At 34.5% G+C, this 24,822-nt stretch overlaps 1 protein-coding gene across 10 annotated transcripts in view; it reads left to right on the top strand.

Moving 5' to 3' along the window:
* Window positions 1–24,822, top strand: part of IMMP2L (inner mitochondrial membrane peptidase subunit 2) — an 888,203-nt gene that overhangs the window by 402,474 nt on the left and 460,907 nt on the right. The window contains exon 4 of one of the 10 annotated variants that reach the window (XM_034964836.3): window positions 3,042–5,784. The exons of the other annotated variants lie outside the window; for them this stretch is intronic. Within the exon in view, the coding sequence (XP_034820727.1) occupies window positions 3,042–3,063 (22 nt within the window). The 3' untranslated portion in view covers window positions 3,064–5,784. Of the gene's footprint in view, window positions 1–3,041; window positions 5,785–24,822 lie in introns of those variants that run through there. 10 annotated transcript variants of the gene reach the window in all.

Below are 24,822 nucleotides of genomic sequence, written 5' to 3'. Positions count from 1 at the left end.
AAGATTATTTTAAAGCAAATCCCCAACACCATAGTATTTTTATCTGTAAGTATTTCCATCAATATCTATGGATAAGGTCATTCATACAGAGTTATTATACTATTATCACATCTAAAACTTCGACAGTACTCTCTTAATCTCAAATATTGTTTTCAGATTTTGTTTGTTTGTTTGAGACAGAGTGAAACTCTGTCACCCAGGCTGGAGTGCAATGGCGCGATCTTGGCTCACTGCAACCTCCGCCTCCCAGGTTCAAGCGATTCTTGTGCCTCAGCCTCCTGAGTAGCTGGGATTACAGGCATGCACCACCACGCCCAGCTAACTTTTGTGCTTTTAGTAGAGATGGGGTTTCACCATGTTTGCCAGGCTGGTCCCAAACTCCTGATCTCAGGTCATCTGCCCACCTCGGCCTCCTAACATGGTGGTATTAGAGGCGTGAGCCACCGCATCTGGCCCTGTGTTCAGATTTCCGTGATTGACTCATAAATGTAATGTTTATTTTTTACATTTGGTTTTTTCAAAAGAGGAGGTCCACATGTTACGTTTTGGTAAAATTAGGAGGTCCACATTTTACATTTGGTTATGTCCCTTAAATATAGTTTCAATTCCATAGGTCAGTTTATGTCTCTGTCTCTTTCTCTCTTCCTCCCCCTCTCTCATTACAATTTATTTGTTGAAGAAACCAGGTTAATTTTGCTGTAGTTTCCCACATGTTGAATTTTGGTGATTATATCCCTGTATTTTCATTGAACCTGTTTCTCTGTGCCCTATATTTCACGTAAGCTGGTTGTTAGATCTTTCTAGACATTTTAAAGATGTGGAAAAAAATGAAAAATAAACTGTATGATCCCAAATGGCTATCAGTAGAACTGAGGCCTTCCCTTTCTCAATTACTATTTAAGTTCAACAAATGCTGATTGAACTTTCTTTATGCTCAGGTACACTGGCAGGTGGCCTAGATGTTATACAGATCAGTAAAATTCAAAGTCTGTTTTCAAGTGCTTATAATAGTTCACTGTTACACAGGAGTCACACTGGCCAGCTTGCTCAAGAATCCCAGGACAGTATTCTCTAGAACATTCTGACCCTAACACAGGCAGACAGAGCAGTTCTCTGGTGGGAAACAGCTTTTCCTATGGAATAAAAGCCACCAGTGCTTGTAATCTCTCCAGGCATCAGGAATGGACTGTGGCTAATGAAATGGCACAGTTGGTTATATGGAAGCCATGCAGAAAAGCAGGTAACCTGAAGTAATCTGCTAGGAGACCAAAGAGAAAATTAATCTCAAAAAAGATTAGTAGGGCATGCTTATTTCTCTGAGAAAAGAATAGCCAATAAGGCTTGCATTTTCCACCATAAAGTGAATATATACATATGTATATCTGTAGACACACTTACATATTTATATAAGAATTGTTTTTACTTTGAGAGCGTAAAATTCTATAGTAATGAGTATTTTGAGTGCTTGGAGGAAAAACAAAGGACAAAACACATTTCAACCTTGCTTCTCCTTTGTTAGGTTTGTTTCATGTTTGAATTGTGAAGCCAGCTCAGTGGCAGAGCCAATTATAGCAAAGGTCTGTCAGACTCTGTCCCAGGGACTCAGTTGGAGGTTTGGTGCAAGTTTGTACTGTCAAGATGAGTGGTTTTTTCACGATCTTTAATGTAATAGCAGGTAATGTACTCTTTAATACCAGGAAGTTCATTTGCCTGTAGTGGAAAGGGAGCAGCTATTGAGGGAAGTTTGTCAGGGAGGCAGAACCAGGACCCCCTTGACTGACAGCCTAGGAATGAGAGTAAACCCTGTGTCTTGGAGATGCTTGAGGAATAAAGATTTGAACATACGATGACAAGACTTATTTAAAAATTAAAAATAGAGAGCATGTATCTTTGGTGGGTTATGTCAACCCCTATGTCAAATTGCAATACATTGTCAAACCTACAAAGAGATCATAATATTCTATTTGGTTTTCATGTCATGGTTGAGATTTTACGTTTTCTTGCAAGTCACTGCATAATAAAGGCAGACATGACAAAGTCAAATAAAACGAAGTAGTACTGGAAATAAAATAAAAAGTAAAATGGAATTTTGTTAAGGTTTGGCTCCCTGACATATCCAAATTTGTTGGTGAACTGTCAGTGTATTACTTCACGGGGTATAAGAATAGCCAGCAGTTGTTTTTTGGATGTTTTAAATAAAAATTTGATGAGTTGCTTCTTTCTTCAAAGAAAGGTAATCTTGAACATAAAGTGATTCTCCCACTTTTTCATATACATCATTGTAGATGACTCAAATAGCTATTTAACATTTTATTTTATTAATTTTGTTATGTGGGTTATATAAATCACATATACTTATTTAAATAAACAGTTGATACTTGAACAATGTGGATTTGAACTGTGTGGTCCGTCTGTACATGGATTTTTTCCTATATATGTTGGAAAATTTTTTGGACATTTGCAACAATTTGAATAAACTCAGATGAACCAATTAGTCTAGCAATATCAAAAAAGTTAAGAAAAGTTAGGTATGTCATGAATGTATAAAATATATGTAAGTACTAGTTTATTTATGTGTTAATTGACTGTTTCTGTTATCTGTAAGACTTCCAGTCAACAGTAGGCTATTAGTAGTTAATTTTTGAGGGAGTCAAAAGTTAAATGCAGATTTTCAACTGCATGGGGGTTGACACCCCTAAACCCCACGTTGTTCAAGGGCCAACCATATTACTTTTTTCTGCTCTTATATTTCATGAAGAATCTTTCAGTGTTTTACATGCATCTTCAATATCAGTGGTTTTCATTATTAGATCCACTTTTTGAGTCACTCAACAGTTTCAGACCACATCTTCTTTCTTTTGACTTCTGACTTGTTATCACTGAAATTATATCCCAAGCTGTAATAACTTATTATAAAACATGAAGGGATTGGTTTTAGTTCTGTTTTATTTTATCTTCTCTGTGTTGTATATTTGTGATGTCTTCAACATAACTACTTACTGTATTACTTTTAACGTACTCTTTAAAATTTTTTATTACAGCAGCAGCACAGCAAGTGGATAAAAGCACAGACTCTGGAGCCAGCCTGTCTAGATTCAAATTTTATTTACTCTATCTGTGATCTTGGCCTCATTAAGTTATCTCTGTTTTAGTTTTTTTCCTATGGTTAATGATAGTCCCAACCTCATAGAATAGCTTTGAACATTCAGTGAGTTATTCCACATGAAGCACTTAGAGGAACTATTACTATTCAAGTGTTTCATAACAAAGTATAATCATTTGACAATAAATAAACTAATATACTCATTTGGTAACACACACAGACCCACACACACACACACACACGCAGACACACACACATACACGTATGTCATCCACTATTTGCAATTGTGAGATTATACTCCCAGAAGTAATTTTAGAATGAATAAAGGTAGAAGCAAATAAATCTGTGAAGTGTCCTCTGTGAAGCTTAAAAGACAGAAATTATTGCAATAATCTCACCTTAATATGTCTTCTTTAAATAGTATTTTTGCCCCAGGTAAAAACTGTCATCTACTGAAATGTTTTTACAACAACTTTATTGAGATATAATTCATATACTGTAGGTTTCACACTTTTAATGTACGTAATTCCATGAATGTTAATATATTTACAGAGTTGTACGTTATTACCCCTATGGAATTTCAGAACATTTGTCCTTATCCCCAAAAGAAACGCACACACTCTAGCAATCATTCCCTATTCCTTCCTCTACCCTAGGGCTAGCAAGCACTGTCTACTTCTACTTTCTGTTTCTATAGATTTGCCTGTTTTCACTATTTCATGTAATTGGAATCATACAATATTTAACTTATTGTGAGTGGATTCTTTCAGTTAGCATAATGTTTTCAAGATTCCTCAATATTTTAGCATGTATCAGAATTTTATTTTTATTGCCAAATAAAATTCCATTGTATAGATGTACCACGTTTTATTATCCATTCAACAGATGATGAAAACTTGGGCTGCTTCTATTTTTTGCCTGATATGAATAATGTTACTATGAACATTGGTGTAGAGGGTTTAGCATAGACATATGTTTTCGGTACTCTTGGGGTGTATACCTAGGAGTTGAAATGCTGGGTCATATGGTAACTATATTTTTAACATTTTCAGGAACTACCAAACTGTTTCCCAAAGCAGCAATTTAAAACCATAGAAAGCTCACTGTTCTTAGCAAGATTCAGCTATTTTTCTTGAATAAATTCTTCTTGGAACATTGCAAGCATTTGTTTAACTTTTGGAGTTCTGAAAAAGTTTATTTTGACAATTGTTTGTGTTTTGGTTGCTTTTATGGAGGAGTAGATTTTTGGAGGTCCTTACTTTACCATTCCAGAAGTGGTCGCTCCTGCCTCGCAACCACTAAAATTAAAACAGTCTGTCTATGGAGGGCTAGAGCCACTAATGTGCTTTCAGGCCCAGAGTGAATCAGAGGACTAAGCCTAAGGAGTCTGAATCTCCATGGTGGAAAAGTAATGAGAGGAGAAAGGAGCTATGTCTCAGAGAAGAGTGCAATAAAGTGACCTACTGGATAAATCCCTTTTTATGTGGCTGCTTAGAGATATTGCCAACAGGTGTTCTCATATTTTTCCATGCATGTTGATGTAATCCTTCCAGTTTACAAGTCTCTGTTGCCTACAGACAACTTTCAGTCAATGCTCTCATTTTGGAGGGAAACCATTGGGAAAGATAAAGAATTTCAGAAAAGTCCCATGCAAGACCTTTATATTAATTAAACCAATTTCTTATTGATTTATATGAACCATCAATCACAAGATATTTGAGGAAGATTCAAAACAGTGAATGTATAGGACTGAATTTAAAACAACAACAACAACAGCAACAACAACGGCAGCAACAACAGCCCCCTGACCTGAGAGGAAACAAAATTTAGTTAGGGAATAATGGAAAACTTATAGAAATTATAAATTCTTCCAAATAATTTGAGAGAATATTGAGTCTCTAAAACAAGATTAGCATCTAAGAAAAAGGAACAGATAATAAGAAATAGCTTTTCAAATTAAAATGTGATTGTGAAAGTAGAAAACTAAATAGAAGAGCTCTGAAATAATTGGAGCCACAGGAAGAACAAATTAATTATTATGAATATAAAGCCAAGACCTTAGCCAAGAAACGTATGACACAAAGATGGAGCCAATGAAAGAAATGTTAGGAGATGGAGGATACATTTAGTAGCAGCAGCATCTGTCAAACTCAGTGTTACCTCTGGCACCCAGTTAAGGCTTCTGCCTCCAGAACACATCTAATTCAATTGCAGATAGAACAATATCGATTTGTTTTTTTCAAAACGTTTCTTTCTTAATTCCCTTCTTCATCCATTAACTTAATAAATATTTTTTAAGATCTTTTTACATTCCTGTTACTGTGTTGACCCTGGGCATAGAGCAGACTTGGTTCTTGCCCTCGTGGAGTTTACAATTTAGATGATAGAGCAGGATGTAGGGGCTCTTGCTTTCTGTGCAACATTTAATATTAACTCTGCCTAGGCTGCTGGAAATGCACTTCTAAGATGTTTGACTGTTCTCCTATTAGTTTTTGAGGTCTGGTTCTAAGCTAAACAAACAGGCTATCATTTGGGTTCTAGTGGCAATTTCTGTACTCCCTATAAGTATGCTTATTTTTATTTGGTGTTTTTCTTGGATTAGAGGGAGGATTTGAGAAGGCATTCTTGATCCAGATAAGTGAAAGGGAATTTAATATTAAAAGAAAAATAATATTTAGCTCTTTTTAAAGCTAGCAAGAAATCAGAGAAACAAGATAATCTTCCCTCCCTCCCTCCCTTCCTCCCTTTCCTCCCCTCCCTCCCCCACCTCTTTCCTTCCTCATAAAAAAGCATGTTATATTGACAAGAACAGCACAGATCCATCTATTTTGAATTATAAGTTTTTAATTAGCATTTGTAGTTCCCTGAAAGATATTTTAGCTATTGCACTCATTTGTGGGTATATTACATAACAACTTCTCTTCACTTATTTTTATATTCCTCTGAATTCATTTTTAACCTTCAGACAAAATTTAGTTTTTGTTGATATTCCTTTAATCTCACCTAAGTCAGTATATGTGCATTCTAGCTTCCGTACTTTTCAATAATTACTCTGAATGGGCATTGAATGATGAATGGAGCCAACATATCCAGAGAATAGCTGACTTTTAGCATTTGCCTTTAACAGCACAATTTGCCAAATGCATCCTTTGGAATAGTGTTTTTATTTGTTTATTTATTTTTAAGTGCTCTGAGTTATACACATTGTTTTTCTCCCAAGTTTTTGCTTCATAGAATTGTGCTTCTTAGTAAGAAGTAGCTCATGATTCTAATAGTCCCTTAGTATTACTTAAGTCTTTGCAACCACCAGACTCAGGATTCACCCTGACGCGATGCTCAGTTGACACTTGAGAGCAAGTGGGAAGAGTTCAGCTAATGCGTCATCTAGGGTACATGCTGTTCCTATTGTATCTTCTTACTTACTTGGCATTCCGTTGGAACAAATTGTTGATTTTATTATCAAATCCATTATCATTCTGAACTTCTTACTATCTCTGCTGCTGCTTGGCCTACCCAGACCAGAGCAATGGCCTTTTGTTTGGTCTCTGATAATTAATTCTTCCTAATAGAGCCAGTGAGTTAAATATCTAGATGACATTGTTTTCATTTAAATAGGTAATAGACATACACAGATAAAATTGAAAAGGCACAACAGCCTATACAGTGACAAGTAAGTCTCCTTCCTGCTTCTGTCCTCCAGCCACAGTTCCTGTCTACAGAGGCAACTACACATATTCCCTTTTGACATATGTGCATATGTTCACAAAGCTGCTTCTTGCTAGATGAAGATCCAAATCCTTAGTATATTTCATATACTTGCATGAGTATATGTCTTCAGTTGTATTTCTCAGCATATTCTCTAGTTTCCTCTCCTCCAGCCACACTGTACCTAGACATATTCTTTTGTTGTAGATCCTACCTTGCTTTTCCCAAACTCTACACAACATATGCACATTTCTACCCTGAAGGTTCTTCCTCCTCCTTTGCACCTATTTAGCTCAACTCTCCCAGGTTAGACAATATCTTCTCAGAGAAATCCTCCCTGAACCTACAGTTCAGATCAGGCCCCTTTAAGACAATATTCATGTTTTGCTTTCATAACATTTATCACAGTTTGTATTTATATATTTAATGATCATTTGCTTAATGTCTTTCTCCTTTGCAAGACTGTTAGTAACATTAGGGCCTGTATGTTGCTCGACATTGTTTACTCAGTACTGGCACATAAATAGTTAAGAAACATCTATTGAATAAATGCTCAAGAATCCTCATTTGCTTGTGGGAGGTATCTCTTTCATTGTAATCCATTCACTTATTTCTTGTCTACTGTTTTTTATATGGCCAGTCTCCTAGAATTTCTGTCCCCCGTGGATTTTTTAACTCAGCAACTCTTAAATAAGCATAAGTATTTTGGATAGTAAGAAAGGGGAAAAAGAAGTGAAAACTGTAGGAACACAAAGGAAAGGATGATCCTGTCACTTCTGAGATAGACACACTGTATTTGAGCTACTGTACCAATGAGCATTATGATCAGCTTCTCTATGGAAGGTATAATTTCTCCCTTAAACTCTCCAAATATATCTGACTCCCAGCTTATGTGACTTTCGAACTCTAAGATCCACAAGGGCAGAAATTATGATCTATCTTGCTCACTGCTATATTCCTAGAATTTACTACTATTCCTGTGAAGTAGACATTGACTAGATATTGTCTAACTGGAAGTTTAAATTGAATGTGGCCATATTGTGTATTTACAGAAGTATTGTAGGAAGAGGAACTTGCAGTTATTCAGGGAAACTCTGGCACATTATGTTACTAATGTCAAATACTGGGGAGACATAGAGAAGTATTATTTGTGCTCATAGTTTTGGCTCTGCTTTTCTCTAGTAAATGTAGTAGGTTTTGTCATAACATGATGGGTTTGCCTTGTAAGAAAAATAGAGATTTTGTTAGTCCAGAAACAATAATTTTATTTGACAATGTTGCAGTGTATCTGTGACACTGAGATGGAAATAATAATTTTTTAAAAAGTTTTCCAAACAGGGTAGGGTAATGAATGAATAAGGGAAATAGAAAACTAACCATTTTAAAGCTTTGGTTAGATCATTGATTAGTGCATATGGGCTACTTTGAATATACAGTATCTGCACTGGTTTATTTCTAATGGACAAAGAGATTACTAGTGTTATTATTTAAAATGAGAATGCATTTTCTCACGTAGATAGCACAATAAATATCCTGAGATTCATATGGCCCTGATGGAGGATCAGTCACTGACTGTGGTTTATATTTACATTCTGTGCCTTTCCACAGTTACAGTTATCTTTTTTAAAGGTATTATTCCATTTCTTGGCTTTAGTAAGAGGTGCCTGTAAAAGAATTCTTTCATTTGAAATCAGTGAAACAGGAATTTATAAGCAAAGGAAAATTGATTGCTAAGAAATAAATATTTGTGAAATGACCCAAGGTGAGTTTTAAAAAATGTGTTTGGATAGAGCATTTCTACTTTATTTTCTTAAAAATCCAAAATTGTTGGTCTTTCATGGGGAACATCTCAGTACTTTTAGGATAACACCTGTTGTTATGGATTTATTTTTGAATTTTTGACCTCAAGTGTGAATGCTGCATAGCCTTGTGTCATGAGTGTTTACCTCGCTTATTTAGCCTGGCGCAGAGGTTGGGGGTTGGGGGTAGGATTCCTCAAATATGTATTCAGAAAATTAAATTACTTCTTAGTAGTTATAACATCACAATTGCATTTAATATTTATACAGTATCATAATTATCTGTCACCTCTTTTTGAAATCCATGCTTTTGTTTTCTTCTCATTGTGTAATAAAATGGCAGTTTCCAAAGATGGATGTCTTTAGTTTTTAAATGACATGTTGATTTTTTTCATGATATCTGCAAATATTTTTGTCTTTTTTGACCTCAGAACAAATGTAAAGCATTGATTGGAGCACACACAAAAGTTAGGAAATATGCTGCTTGGCAACTGAGTAAAAGTAAATATATAGTCTCTTAAACTTCCAAAAAAGTATACAATAGTACAGGATGGGTTCTATTCACAAGCTTTCTGTCTGTAATGTAAAAGATATCACAATCTAAAAATAAAATCAGAATGATGAATTTCAGTGACAACAATAAAAGTTTTGGGACCGTGAGAGTTGTTCATCTAATTGAGGGCACTGCCTTTTCTTGTCCTCAGGTATAGGATATTGCTCCATTTTAAGCCATTGAGGGAGAAGGGCTTTATATTTAAATTGCAAGCTAATAAATAGTCTTTTTCTCATTAACACACATGACCTTTATGATTTGTGCTCTCATGCATACTGGCCCAATTTCTCAGTCTCTGTTAATGATGTTTGGAACCTCTGTTTAACATGAATTATTTTCTACCTGAATCCCTGTAAATTCACAATAGGTGTTAATTGTAGTGATCTGCTTGTCCTGTTCAGGAAAGAAAAATATCAAAATGAACCCTACTTGTTGCACTTTTTCTGATTACTTCAATATGTGTATAAAATGATACTATTTATGAAAGTTATGCAGGCAGCTTTGTAATACTTCTGATATTATGATATTATATATAATACATGGGTTTCTTACTTCAAATTAAGCTCTTTTCCTTTCTTCCTTTCTTTCTTTCTTTCTTTCTTTCTCTCTTTCTTTCTCTTTCTCTCTTTCTCTCTTTCTCTCTTTCTTTCTTTCTTTCTTTCTCTTTCTCTCTCTCTTTCTTTCTCTCTCTCTCTCTCTCTCTCTCTCTCTCTCTCTCTCTCTCTCTCTCTCTCTCTCTCTCTTTCTTTCTTTCTTTCTTTCTTTCTTTCTTTTCTTCTTTCTTTCTTTCTTTCTTTCTTTCTTTCTTTCTTTCTTTCTTTCTTTCTTTCTTTCTTTCTTTCTTTCTTTCTTTCTTTCTTTCTTTCTTTCTTTCTTTCTTTCTTTCTTTCTTTCTTTCTTTCTTTCTTTCTTTCTTTCTTCTTTCTTTCTTCTTTCTTTCTTTCCTTTCTTTCTTTCTTTCTTTCTTTCTTTCTTTCTTTCTTTCTTTCTTTCTTTCTTTCTTTCTTTCTTTCTTTCTTTCTTTCTTTCTTTCTTTCTTCTTTTCTTTCTTTCTTTTCTTTCTTTCTTTTCTTTCTTTCTTTCTTTCTTTCTTTCTTTCTTTCTTTCTTTCTTTCTTTCTTTCTTTCTTTCTTTCTTTCTTTCTTTCTTTCTTTCTTTCTTTCTTTCTTTCTTCTTTCTTTCTTTTCTTTCTTTCTTTCTTCTTTCTTTCTTTCTTTCTTTCTTTCTTTCTTTCTTTCTTTCTTTCTTTCTTTCTTTCTTTCTTTCTTTCTTTCTTTCTTTCTTTCTTTCTTTCTTTCTTTCTTTCTTTCTTTCTTTCTTTCTTTCTTTCTTTCTTTCTTTCTTTCTTTCTTTCTTTCTTTCTTTCTTTCTTTCTTTCTTTCTTTTCCTTTCTTTCTTTCTTTCTTTCTTTCTTTCTTTCTTTCTTTCTTTCTTTCTTTCTTTCTTTCTTTCTTTCTCTTTCGAGACAGAGTCTCACCCTGTTGCCCAGGCTGGAGCACAGTGGCGCGATCTTGGCTCACTGCAACCTCTACCTCCTGGGTTCAAGCTATTCTTGTGCCTCAGCCTCCTGAGTAGCTGGGACTACAGGCATGTGCCACCACACCCAGCTAATTTTTATGTTTTTAGTAGAGATGAGGTTTCACCATGTTTGCCAGGCTGGTCTCGAACTCCCGATCTCAGGTCATCTGCCTACCTTGGCCTCCTAAAGTGGTGGTATTAGAGGCATGAGCCACCGTGCCTGACCCTGTGTTCAGATTTTCAGGTATGCAAAATTGAATACTGATCTTTAGGCACAGTGGCTCATGCCTGTAATCCTAGCACTTTGGGAGGCTAAGGCAGGAGGATCTCTTGAGGCCAAGAGTTCGATACCAGCCTGGGCAACATAGTGAGACCCTGTCTCTACAAAAACAAAATTAAAAATTAGCCAGGCATGGTGGTGCACACCTGTAGCCCTAGCTTTTTGGGAGCCTGAGGCAGGAGGATCACTTTAGCCCAGGATTTTGAGACCAGCCTGGACTACATAGCGAGACCATTTCTTAAACAAACAAACGAACATCTCTAGCTCCTGGTTAAATATGATTGATTGAGCACGTGTGTTCATCTGTTCTCACTGAAATGTCACTAAAATGCCAATGAGGAATAAAAACCCCCGTAAACCCACAATGATACAGAGAATGGGAAGGATACTATAGTAGACCAGAGATGTTTGCAGATTTATAATTCTATAGAGAGTTTGGGAATAAATTATTGTAGGTAGATAGAAAATTAAGCAACCTGAAAAAAGATAAAGCTAAGGCAGTGATTATCTGTAGGGAATACAAAATTATACAAAAAAAAAAAAAGAAAGAAATGTAACCCTGGCATACTATGTGGCTCAGGTCTAATAATTTATAATAATGTATATATTAATGTTGATTTAACAACAAATTGTGATAAAATTATAATTTGAGGAAAGATTGGGAGGGGAAATGTGGAGGGGTTTAAGGGAGCTAAATTCACATTCTTTGTAGTATTTCAAAGGAATTAAATTGTATCAAAGACTTTAAAAGTAAACATTAGTATTATAAGTGTGGAATTTGGTGGTAACACCAGAAAAAAAAAAATCTGAGTTAATTTTATTGATTCTCTTTTGCTTTCTCCATCCCCAGTCACACCAGAGCCTACAGACACTAATGCATAGGGTAGAGACAATTGCAGCTGGAAGATCCGAGTGCTAGTCCTGACTCTTTCACCAACTAGCCATTCATTTTTCAATTTAAAAAGTCATATTATTTCATAATTCTTAAACCACTTCATCACCCAAGTTCTGTACTATGTCTCATAGATATTTTCCTCTATTATAAGCAGAGTGTGTAAGAAGAAACTATTTCCAGCAGCTCTCTCAAATGTATTAATTTCTTATTTGCTTTGTCACTCAGTGATTTACCTAAGTGGCTTTAGAATTACTCTTTCAGTGGAAGAATAGACTATTTTTCTTCTTAAATGGCCAAACAGTCTTAATAACTTGGGGGATAGCGTGGAATTACATTTGCATGAATGAAGAGCAATAGTTTCTTTGGTTGGGGCAGATGGAAATATTTTCAGTTCTACATCCTGTGACATTTGTGAGAAGTTCAGATATTTCCAAAATTGCAAAAAGCCATCTGGCCAAAATGGCTTGGCCCTGTTAACTTATTTAGCCCTTCCCAATTACATTTCTTAGCTTTCCTTTCTCATGTCTTACGTTCTCAGTTTTTACAAAGTTTATTCAACAGTGAATATGATATTAAATGATGCATAGTGTTTTGAAAGGCACCCAGCTATTACGTTGAATTTTATTTAGGTTTCAGAACCCTGGAGATTGAATGGGCATGCAGAAAATATCCAGTATTGATGCACCTGGGCTCATGAAGACATGATCTTGTCCAAAGGTTCATATTAGCCAGGTCATTGCTACTTCATGTCATATCTGCCTTTGCCAACCAGTTTTTTGTTGTTATTGTTGTTTTACAGGGCAGTAAAGAGCAGCTGATAACAGACACAAGCCAACATTTAATGAAGTCAAGTAAGCTAATACTTAAAGTAGACAGAAGGCTTTGTCCTCTGAAATCCCCCCTGAGTCTTGGTCTCCCTCTTTCCTTCTTGCCCCAACTCTGTCTTTTCTCTGTCCCTTTTTTCTTCCCTTGCCTTTTAGTCCTTATGTCTCACTGTTTTTAGTTGGTTTCCTTAATTTGAGTCTCTCTTCTTTCTTTTCTGATCTTTATTTTCAGTCCTATTCATTGAACTCCAAGAAAATAACATATGTAGGAAATGTAATTCTAACTGTGGTTTAGTAGATGAGACCATGGAAGGCTAGGAGGTAACTGTAGAATTAAAAATTAGAGTTTCAGTTTTTGAAGAGTGTTGCCAACAGCACAGGCAATCTTGTCAGAGAAAGAATTATCCTAGTTTTTCCTTTTGCTGGGAAATTGTGAGTTGAACCAGATTTCCAGCAAGCAAAATACATTTTAATAGGTATTCTCTTTTCCTAGCTCAAAATAGTTTTTTTTATTTAGAGGAAAATGTATTTTGTTTCTACTTGAGGAATTCGAGGTTTATTGTTATTTTTATAAAGTGAATAGACACTATTTTATGTGTCTTCTGTTACAAAAAGAACAACTTTCTAGATGGGAGAGATGATTAACTTGCATATCAGGGTTAGGCTAATTACTACTATCTGTAATTTTCCCAAAATATATCTGAAAGCTGCTTAATTGCTATAGCATTTTTTAAAAAGCTCTTTCCTTTCTCATAGTTTTTCCCACCATAGATAATTCTCAGTTATTTCAGGGAAGTTGCCTATCTTTGTATCCCCTGAAGCTTCTAACATTTTAGTTTCTTAGTAAATACTTGTTGAACAAAAAGAAATACCAATCTAGTCCAGTCTCTGGCCCTTGTTACCTGTTTTTTGTAGTTTGTTACCTGTTCGTAGAATCATTTAGGATTTTTGCTTCTGGGTAATAGTGCCACTGTAATTCCCAGAGCTTTAAAATTGTGTCTTAATTTAGATCTTTTGTTAGCTCCGTTCCAAAATTTTTTCCTCATTGTACAATGTAAATAGGGCAAAGATAAAAAATCCAGGCTTATTCCTTTTTTTTGGTGAAATACTAGATATCAAATGGATATCACATTCATTTATTTGTTCATTATTCTCACAATAGCCAAATTGAATCTTAAATAAAGAGATCAATAGAGATGATTTAAAAGATCATGTCAACTGAAAAACATTTAGCAGTATGGCATTTTCTCCTATAGTTGTGGTCTTTGAATACATCATAATTTTCAATATTTTCCCTTCCTAGAAAATAAATACAGGCAATCTCTGTTGCCTTAAAGGGTTTTACAAGTAAGTTTTATTACTTGAGGGTGCAGAAATGCCAAGCTATTCCAGGCAAGTGACCAAATAATGTCTGGGACTCTTTCTGGCAAAACAACTAACTATCTTTTCAGGTTCATGAGAACCAAATAGGACTTCAGCTGAATTTTTTTCTTTTAAAATAGAATTATCTATTGGCAGGACCTTATCTCTAATCTTTTTCTAGCTTTCTGTTTTCTTATAGGACTATTTTGATTTATTGTGAGCCATTTTGCAGGGTTTTATTTACAAGTTTTACCTAACTTGGAACAAGAAATAACATTTGTTTGTTTGCAGATGCCTAGTACAATTTAAAATAGCATAAGCGGTTATATAAGAAACAATGAATTATATTGCCTATGTAATACAAAGTAGCTACCACAACTAAAGAGAAAGACAAGCTACTTCCTTCTTACTTTGGTCTTATGGCCCCTGGAGTTAATTTAGGGCAGGAAATGCCAGTGCTGGAGGGCTGCCACGTCATTGGACAAAGTGAGAGCTTTTGGTTATTTTCTTTATGAGCTGTCACCCTAGTTTTGCTAGTGCTGAAGTGACAATAGCAGAAGAAAAGCTTTAGCTAAAGGGACCTTGTTTTTTTCCAGTGGAACAAAAACATCAAGATTACTCTAGGCAATATGACATTATTCACATTCACTAAATCTTTTGAAAAGAATGAATGGAGTACCTTTTTGTATTTTAAAGTAGGTTTATATAAAGGTGTAGCACAAGGCTGGTCATGGTGGCTCAGGCCTGTAATCCCAGCCTTTTGGGAGGCCTAGGGGAGCAGATAGCTTTGAGCTCAGGAGCTCAAGACCAGCCTGCGCAACATGGCGAAACCCCATTTATACAAAAAAAATACAAAAATTAGCTGGGTGTGGTGGCTCCTGCCAGTAATCCCAGCTCCCCAGGAAGCTGAGGCTGGAGGATCACTTGAGCCTGGGAAGCAGAGGTTGCAGGGAGCTGAGATCATGTCACTGCACTCCAGGCTGGGAAACAGAGTGAGACCCTGTCTAAAAACAAAAAACCAAAACCAAAAGTTGTAGCATATACATCTGTACTTTAACTGAATGAGATTTTTAAAGTATAATTTCTTAAATCATTCATATTAAAGTTCTCATAAAAATCCAAGACTAGTTTCTGTTCTCCTTTGTTAGAGCTGTTGAAATACCACTTAGTTTTTAGAAATGGACTGCTTCTGACTGTGCTTTTATCATTCAGAGCATTGAAGTAGTAATTTAATATTTTTATTCCTCAAATCAAATTATTTTTTTCCTATCTTTGCTCTGCTTCTTGGCTTATCAAGCTTGATTATTATATTTGCCTTTTCTTATTTTGAGCAATGTGGTCTGAGTGTATGAAATAGAAAAAAATGATCTTACTAAGTAGATAAAACAATATGGTAGTGTTTTTGCATAATGGAAAAATTGTGAATTCTGGCTTAACATATTTTTTTTGCCATGATTAGGAAATGGTGAAATGAATAATTACCAACTAACACTGATTAAAATTATTTACTTCCAATGGAAAATACCATTTTTATAAGGTATCTAGATGGCTCTTCCAGCATGCTTATTATTATAAATTGAATATAGAATGAGTCTTCTCATAAATAAAGCTTACTTTATTTCTGTTATACCACTATAAATGCTATCAAATAGCTGAGGTGGAGGAGGTTTACCACATTTCCACCAAACCTTATTGCCACTAGAAAGTGAACTAACCCACCATATTTTTGCAGCATTTCAACATGACAAAGACTCTATATCGTTAGCCTCTAGATTTATGCATTTCTGTTTGTTTGTAGTGAGATTCTTAATTCTGTGCTGTTATGATAATAACAGCAAGCTAACCACCTTTCAACAGCAAGCTAACCACCTTTCAACCTTTCAATTTGTTTAACATGGAGAACAAATCCCTGTCACTACCACCTGTAAAAACTTGCTAGTGATGTTCCTTAAAGTTCCTTACCTGAAATTTCTTACTTATAATATAAAATATGGTTGCTGAAAGAATCTTTCTCATAGAGGTTAAATGAGTTTATCTGTCTGTTCATGCTTAGCATTTCCTAAGTGCTGGTGATGATGATATTGATGATGCTGTTAGCCACATCATTTGGGATCAAGTGGAATTATCTTTGTCCGTTTACAGCTGGCTTTGCTTCCATTTGAAAATAGTGCAGGAATTTGGTTAATACTACTCCAGAGATTAGAGATTAGCACACCTGGTGGACTGCATCCAATTTCTGGTACTATATTTTAAGAGAGACTTTAATGACTTGAATCATATCCAGAGAAGAGTGACCTGAATTGCTTTAAGGACATGGGTTTCTTCAGTATGGAACAAACAAAACTTAGAGAAAGGCTAGCATAATCAATAACTTGCAGGGCTGCCCTATGGGATGTAGATTAGATTCATTTTTTTTTTATTTCTAAAATAGAATTGGTTAAGATTAGAAAGAAACAAATATCTCAGGCTACCATGAGATGGAAAAATCTATTTACTCCTAGGACTTTTAAAAAATGTAATAGGGTGGCTGGGCGCAGTGGCTCACGCCTGCAATCCCAACATTTTGGGAGGCCAAGGCGGGTGGATCATGAGGTCAGAAGTTCAAGACTAGCCTGGCCAAGATGGTGAAACCCTGTCTCTACTAAAAATACAAAAATTAGCCGGGCATCGTGGCGGGTGCCTGTAATCCCAGCTACTTGGGAGGCTGAGGCAGAGAATTGCATGAACCCAGGAGGCCGAGGTTGCAGTGAGCTGAGATCATGCCACTGCACTCCAGCCTGGGCAACAGAGCAAGACTCTGTCTCAAAAAAAAAAAAAAATTGTAGGGTGACATATAAGCAACTGACCTACTATTTACTATATAATGGTAATGTCTGTCAGTCACATCATTGGGAGGTTTGAGGGCTGTAGGAGGATGACAGGATGGGCACTGAAGCCATCTTTTATTCTGAGTTAAGAGGTCTTTGATGATACCTTGAAAGTGTGGGCAGCTCTAGTCTGGATTAAGAGTGAAATAGTGGAGTCAAGAGATAATATTATAAAGTTTGTCAAAGGCAGAATGACAGGCTTTTGTAATAGTGTATTTGGGAGACAGGGAGAATATGAGGCCTTCTTTTTTGTATGTTCTTGATTTTGTATAATAAGCATATGTTAATTCTGCAATACAGTATACTAAGTTATTAACATGTAAAAATTATTTCATATTTGAAATGGTGTATTTTAAAAGAATAATGTGGCATCATGATGGTAATGTTGGGATTTCAAGTCAAGAACTTTGGAAGAGGTTTAATATTAAAATTCCTTTCTGACGCCAGAGTATTTAAAGATCACAGGGTTAGCTTTTCCCAATACAGTAAAAATCTTTATTGATAAGGCCCATCACTTCTAAGAAAGACACAGCTCTGTCACAGTGCTCACTTTGGAGGAATGGAAAGACTCAGTGGGATCGCAGATTTGTGTGAAAATATTTTTATTCAGTTTCTCCTTCCTTATGACCAATAATTCATCAAGGTAGGTTAGCATCATTGTTTTGACATCACAGAGTAGATATGGATAATAAATTAAATCCCAGGCATAATATGTATGAGTATGTCTTATATCTTAAAAAGTACTTTATAGATATGTAATCAGTAGAGTGTTATAATATCCTCATATTTGATTTTAGTTTCAAAATCAGGGGCCATTGGTCTCATAGATATTATGGTGTTTTATATCTTCTGGTTTCAGTAAAGCTAAAACTGGGTTCATTTTTTTCCAGAATGAGATGACAATTTGTGCCGAATTACTTACATGTTCTACCTGATATTCTGAGTATTCACACTGAAACAATTGGCCTGAGTAGTATAGCCTAGTATTGGGGTAGAATTTCCTTATCAATAAAATGAAAATCACTCTGTTAAATATATTTAGTAAATATTTTGTTTAAGAGGCTACCTGGCCCTTTTCTATTATTGACACCATAGTGAAATGGAACAGATACATCTGCTGTGGTGAGGTGGAGTCCTCTCCACTAAATTAGGAGCTAGCATCAGGATATTAAAGAGGTCTTTTTAGAGTATATTCAGGTATGAGTATTTTAAATGTCACAGGAAGGTGGATGTGATGTGCTTTTATCCTATTTAGTTTTTGTTTAGAATTTTCTCTTTGGTTTCAGGCGAAAATCTCCAAAAGTTTTTTTCAAACAAAACATTATTGAAGAATTGAAAAATAACTATTTTCATAATGCATGTATCAGAGTTCCCCAAAACACTTCTGATAAAATTTCATAGCAAAAATATCTCCAAATTTTATGTTTTTCGTAACAGAAGAGATAAGTTAATACTATAAAAATGCATCCTCAAAACTGAGCTTTCAAAAATGCTGTGACATAATGCACTTTTTACTCTAATAATCCAAATTAGACTACCTTATCTTAGATAATATTAATAAAACTTTGCTTCTTAGGAGAGCACAATGATAAGAAACTATAGAAAATCTAGAATGGATACCTGATTTATGTGGCTCAGTACATCTACAAATACTCTTTCTTTAAGTTTTGAGTTCAACGTTCCAATTGGAAACATAATAGAGAAGATTTTAAAAATATTATCTGAAGAAAGTGATATAAAAATCTAGGTAGTTAGAAGTATGTCTGGTATTATACAAAATATAGTCTAAGGAAATTAGACACAGTACTTTTTTTGCTTTTTCCTATATCTGTTTATATACTCATTAAACTCTATGTAACATATTTGTGAAATTTCTGAAAAAGAAATACAATTGACAGTGGAAACAGAACTAGGTCAATCTTAAAATCAAAGACATCAATCACAATTTTACATTACATTTGGGCTTCTATATACAAAATTACCCAGAATACTTAGGCTCTCTTTCCTTTATTTGTCCTTTGGGGAGACAGTAGAAAGCTGGAGTGACATTTTGGCCATCTACGAATTTCATAGGATATGTATTTTTAAAATATCTGAAATTAGATATCAATCAAATACTGGACTATAATAACTGTGAAGATAAAGGGTGTTTGTTTCTGAGAGTACGCTTATGAGGCTTTTGAATATGTGTGATTTCAGATTAGGGAAGGTTTAAGAGGGTGGAGTGTAGAGTGTGCCTATGTCTATTTTCTTTTGTCTTTTATTTCCCACGTCTTCTCATATTTCTACCTCTGGAGGAAGCTGGGTGCTAGACTACATAGGGAGTTAGGATTGAAATGTGACGAAGAAATCTTTGTACCCTTATAAATTAATTCTGGTCTTTTAAATTTGGCATAGTCATTTTTTCCTAGGATATTGGTTTCTAACATGGTTAGCACAAAATAAAGTTTGATTTTTACCCACCTACTGATTTTTCTTTCTGAAGCCAGCTCCTGCTTTGTCCTTCAGAACTTTCTCCCAGTTGCCTAGCACTCTGTCATTACTAAAAATTTTCAGCCTATTAGTATCTTCATGCCATCCCTAATCTACCTTAACATTTCTCTGCCCTCTAATTGGGATATTGTGTAAAGATTGTCTTAGCTCTGAATTAGAAGCCTTTCTGGACTACGTTACAATAACTGAGAATGTTGTACTCCCCCCAAATATGTGTAATCGTCCCTCTGCCTATCATACTTTTGTTTCCCTGAATTGCAATTGCCAGATTCATTTGTTGGTATTTACCTTTTCACTCTAAGTTTTAGGATGTCAGGAGATTTGTCTATTGCAGTCAATGTTGAATCTCTAGTAGCTAATATTTTGTCTGGTACACAGTAGATCTTCAATAAATGGTGTGTGAATAAAGCGTGGGCCACTCCTTGCTTCCCTGCTTAGAAACCTTGCTACTATTAGACCTGATCCTTGGAAGGAGCACTAACATACAAATGACTCATTAAAATAACAACAACAGTAACAACAACTAAGCTTGGCCATATCATTTGGGATGAGAACATAGGTCAACATAGTGACTTTAGTACTCGTTGAATACTGAGGAGCGTCTTTATACATGAAAATATTTCTGCATGTCAATTTAATTCCATAGAATCTCATTAACCTAAGAAAGTCTTTTAAAGAACCACCTTCTTTCTTTCACTCAGACATATAGATGATCACCTTCCTCTATGGGTAGCTATAGATTTTAATCACACAGATAACTTTGATGGTGTCCAGTTTTTATTTAAACTTTTTGCTACCTCTTTTATCAATATGCAATCCCTGTCATCTAAACTATAATAAATAATTTTGTTCTCTTGAACTACATTATACAATTTATAAAGTAGAACTCCTAAGAACCCAAGATTTGCAATAAATTACACGTCAGTCAACAAAGCTAAGCATTATCAGCTCACAATGACATCTGACTCTCTAAGCTGTTGGTGTTGATGTGGTGTTCTGAGTTTCCCATGCCTATAGTGTCAGTACTCACAAGGATGAAAATGTTGAAGAGAAGTTTCCGTCTTCTCAAACTTCACTTTTTATGCAGGTTGTACCTTCTAAGATTGAGTTATTGTGCATGATAAGTGTAATCGGAGAGTTGGCAAGCAGGTTAAACATAATTGACCATTCTGTATTTTCCTGTAATGGACTGAGAAAGAGAAGAGCTTTATAGATTTGGAATGTGAAGTAGATGCATGGAAATAATTGCAGAAAAATTCTTTTAAAAGTCCCTAGCCTTACATCTACTTGGAACTTCATGTATATTCCTATTTTAAAGGTTTTATTTATAAGAAAATGCATAGGTTTTCCTTTCTTGATAAACTAGTGTTCTTTGTGTTTGGCAAATAAATAGTAACTGCAGTTTGACAAATAAAGACTCTTTATCCCCATTTTCTGATGTGAAACTGAGATAGGAATATTATAAAAGAACATACTGATGGGGAGAGTTAGAAGATAATAGGAACAATTAATGAGTCTAATGTACTATTGATGGATTGTTCCCTCTCCAAAAAATCACCTATTAGTTATTGTTGTGAGTTATGGCATGCTTATAAAGTTCCTGTTATTATTTCTCTTGGTGTTGAGTCATTTGGTTTTTTATTTTTATGCTCTATGTTATTATTTTTGTTACAGTTAATATGCATTCATATTAACTATATGAATATATAGTTCGTATGTTTTCTTGGGGAAAAATACTTAAATACTTCTCTGAGACTGATATATAAATTGGAATGTTAATGCTGAACTCAAAGAAATTTCATGAGGATCACATAAATTGGGTTGTAATTATGTAATGTATTATACACATTTATATGTAATATATATTACATTATACATGTACAGAAAGAGATGTGCAGGCCTGTCTATCAGCATGCCTGACATATTGTAAGATGGCAAATGTTCATTTTCCCACACCTCTTCTTTAGATCTGAAGTGGATTTCCTAAGAGCACAGCAAATTGTTAATCTGGCACATATTCACAATTTAGTGAATGTTTCCTTCTTTTCTTCCTTTCCTTTTTCCTTCCTTCTTAATTTGTAATCTTTCTACTCAAGTAAATATAAATGCATGTTTATCCAAACATAATATGTTAATAATATATTTATTATTTTCTATGCGTGCATCAACAGAATATCTCAAGCGTTGCATGGTCACTTTAGGACTGAGCCTGGACTGTGGCACACATAATCCACTGGAAGGAAAACCTAATTCCCTTTAGCCTCACACAGTTATTTTTGTTGTGGTTCTTTTTTTTCTTCACTGCAATCACTTAATTCCTATTGATTTGTGTGGAAAATATATTGTTTGTAGAAAGAAATGAATCTTTTTTTTCTACTTTTAAAATGCATTTTATATATGCCATATCCGTGGTTTGAAGAAATATTTTTACACTCAAGGGTTTGAATTGACTTGTTAGCATCATATACTTATATGAATTCATGCATTTTATATGTAAATTTTTTTTAAATCTTGAAAAAATAAGTGATTTAATATGAAAGTTCTATACTAGAATTTTGTTTCATTGATTAATTTACTAGGAAATAGGGATAGGAAGGTAAGAGCTTTAAAGTTGTTTTGGAGACATGATTTCTTGTTTTTTATTTAATAGGTGACTCTTCTCTGAAACCATTATTAAAGAGATGTTTACTAGAGGTATCTGACCTTAATCCCAGTTCTAATAATGAATTTCAATTTTATATCGTATTCTTTTGAAAGACCATTTGGGTGTGTTTAGCTATATTGCTTTAATAATGATACCTCTGTTGGTTTAAGAACTATTTCTGTCTTTACCAGCCTTGAGTCTAGTACCACAAATGACAGGGAGGTTATTTTATTACAGCCTGATTCTCTCAGTGTGAGGATTAAGAGGGTTAATTTATGTTCCAAGCTCACTCCATTATTTGTTCCAGAGGCTGGTAAACATTACAAAGGAGTATCACAATTGGATTTTGAATCAATAACTTCAGACACTGAACCATATATTTTAATGAGAAGCTGGATTTTCTTTACAATGGTCACATAATACTATTAGTTTCTTGGTGATGTAGTAGAGTTAGAAAAGGTAAATATAAACACACAAAGTACTGTGAGGTCTCCAAATGTCGTTGTAGCTCATCCTTCTAAAAGGCTTACTAAGGTCAACCACAATTCTTTTTGCTATGCTGTTACTCTGGGCCACTTCTCAATAATTTTGAAATTGTGTATGATACTAGCTTTGAATTTATCACTTATCTGAATTCTTCAGTTTGCTCCTAAGAAAAAGTCCTATTGACATATCTGTGAGTTATTTACACCCTTAGTTGGTATATGCTCTATGGCTTATTTCAAAGATGAGCTAGGAGCCTTCTGAGATGTATATACAGTGAACTAGAATAGGTAAATTCAAATCTCTGTAGGCTTGTCTCTTTTTAGTATGAACAAAAAGGAATCATGTTCTATTTCATATGATGTCTTCTCACTTGAGAATACTAAATGCATACTACTCAATTCATGAGCCTTCTGTGTATATTGTAAATGAAATGTTTTGGCCAAATTTTGGAAATAATCTATATTCTGTAATATTCTTTTTAAAAGTTTTTTCTCTTAATAATTTTTCTTATAATTGGATATATATTTTATGACTGTTAATATTAACTCTGATTTTGCACTTTGCTCCTCTGTAAAAATAATATTTTCCTTTTCCTTTAGAAGAATAACATAAATCTAGGCCATGGTCACTCTTAACACTCAAGTCCTTACTTTTCAAATGAACAGATAAAAGTAGTCACTATTGTGTGAAAAACTGGAGTCAGTTCTGTCTTTTCCCAAAACTCCATGATACTGATTGTAGCTGTTTCTAGATGTGGCATTCCAGTACAACGCTGTAGTTCTCCCAAGCAACGACCTAGTTAGCAATGCATTCGTTAGGGTAAAATGATATATAGAAGCAAAGCTGTAGTGAAAATATTAGCATCTGAAAGAGAAGATCATTGTAGTCTTTTCTGTTTAATTGATTGCAAAATATCCTTTTGGGACCCTTAAATATAGTAATATATAATGGTAATAATATATATAACATATAATATAGTAAATATAATGGTGACAACTATATTCTTCACAAAAATTTTTACTTATTTGCTATAATGTCATGGGAAATTTGAGGAAAAAGATTCGATCAAAGAAAATATAGCCACAATTTAGTTACTATTCATTACTCCCTATCCTCCTAGAAAATCAGCATTGTGATGAAGCCCAAGATACTGTGAATGGTGACATATATAATTAGAATTATTTCCTTATATTTTTGATGGCTGTGAGATATGTTATTGAGATTTTTTCACTCCTTAATACATGCATACTTTTAAACTTTTTAGTTGTTTTTATTGTTTGCTTTATTAGCTTCTGACACATTTTGGATTTTTCATCTAAAATGTTAATCTCTGAAATTTTAAGACTATCCTTTATAGTTATTGGAACATCTTGTAAGGGTTAATGTGGATAGAGTAAGTTGGTTCTCCTCCTTGTAAAGATATGTAGACATTTTGTCTATGCTAGATAAACCTTTTTGAAATTCACTTCTCATTTTCTCTTTGAGTTTGAAATAGGGGTCACATAACAGGTATTCATGTTTTACGCATAGAAATAATTTATGGTAACTAAATATGCCTCTTTTTTTTGAGATGGAGTCTCACTCTGTTGCCAGCATGGCATGCAGTGGTGTGATCTTGGCTCACTGCAACCTCCGCCTCCCACATTCAAGCGATTCTCCTGCCTCAGGCCCCCGAGTAGCTGGGACTACAGGCATTCACCACCACACCCAGCTAATTTTTGTATTTTTAGTAGAGACGGAGTTTCACCATGTTGGCCAGGATGGTCTTGATCTCTTGACCTTGTGATCCACTCACCTAAGCCTCCCATAGTGTTGGGATTACAGGCTTGAGCCATCACACTCAGCCTAAATATGCCTCTTAATTTAGCCAGTCTAAAGAATACTATTAGGCTAGTTTCTGCAGATATAGTGAATAAAATCAATATTACATTTGAAGCAAGCTTTTACATCAAAATTGTGATGAGTAAAACATTTTAGACCAAGAAAAAAACCTTGTATTTTTTCTGAGCATTATCATTTTGTGAAAGTATGAATGATTAAGGCTGGGACTTTACCAAATTACACAGTTAACATGTATTTGTGAAAACACTGATAAAGAAAATAAACCAGAATATAATCTAGTAGAATATAAGTTTTAGATGGTCGAAAATTTGTCCTATTTATTTCTCTTTTTCCTGTGACTACTAGCCATACAATAAATGTTTATTGAATATAAACAAAAGATAATTAAATGAATAAACTAAGGAATTATTTTAAACTTATGCTTGTTTGTGTGTAGTTTTACTTAAAAACT

The sequence above is a fragment of the Pan paniscus genome, chromosome 6, assembly GCF_029289425.2.
Source record: "Pan paniscus chromosome 6, NHGRI_mPanPan1-v2.0_pri, whole genome shotgun sequence".
Lineage (NCBI taxonomy): Eukaryota > Metazoa > Chordata > Mammalia > Primates > Hominidae > Pan > Pan paniscus.
The sequence above is the reverse complement of the archived record's forward strand: the minus strand, read 5'-3'. Positions and strand labels throughout refer to the sequence as shown.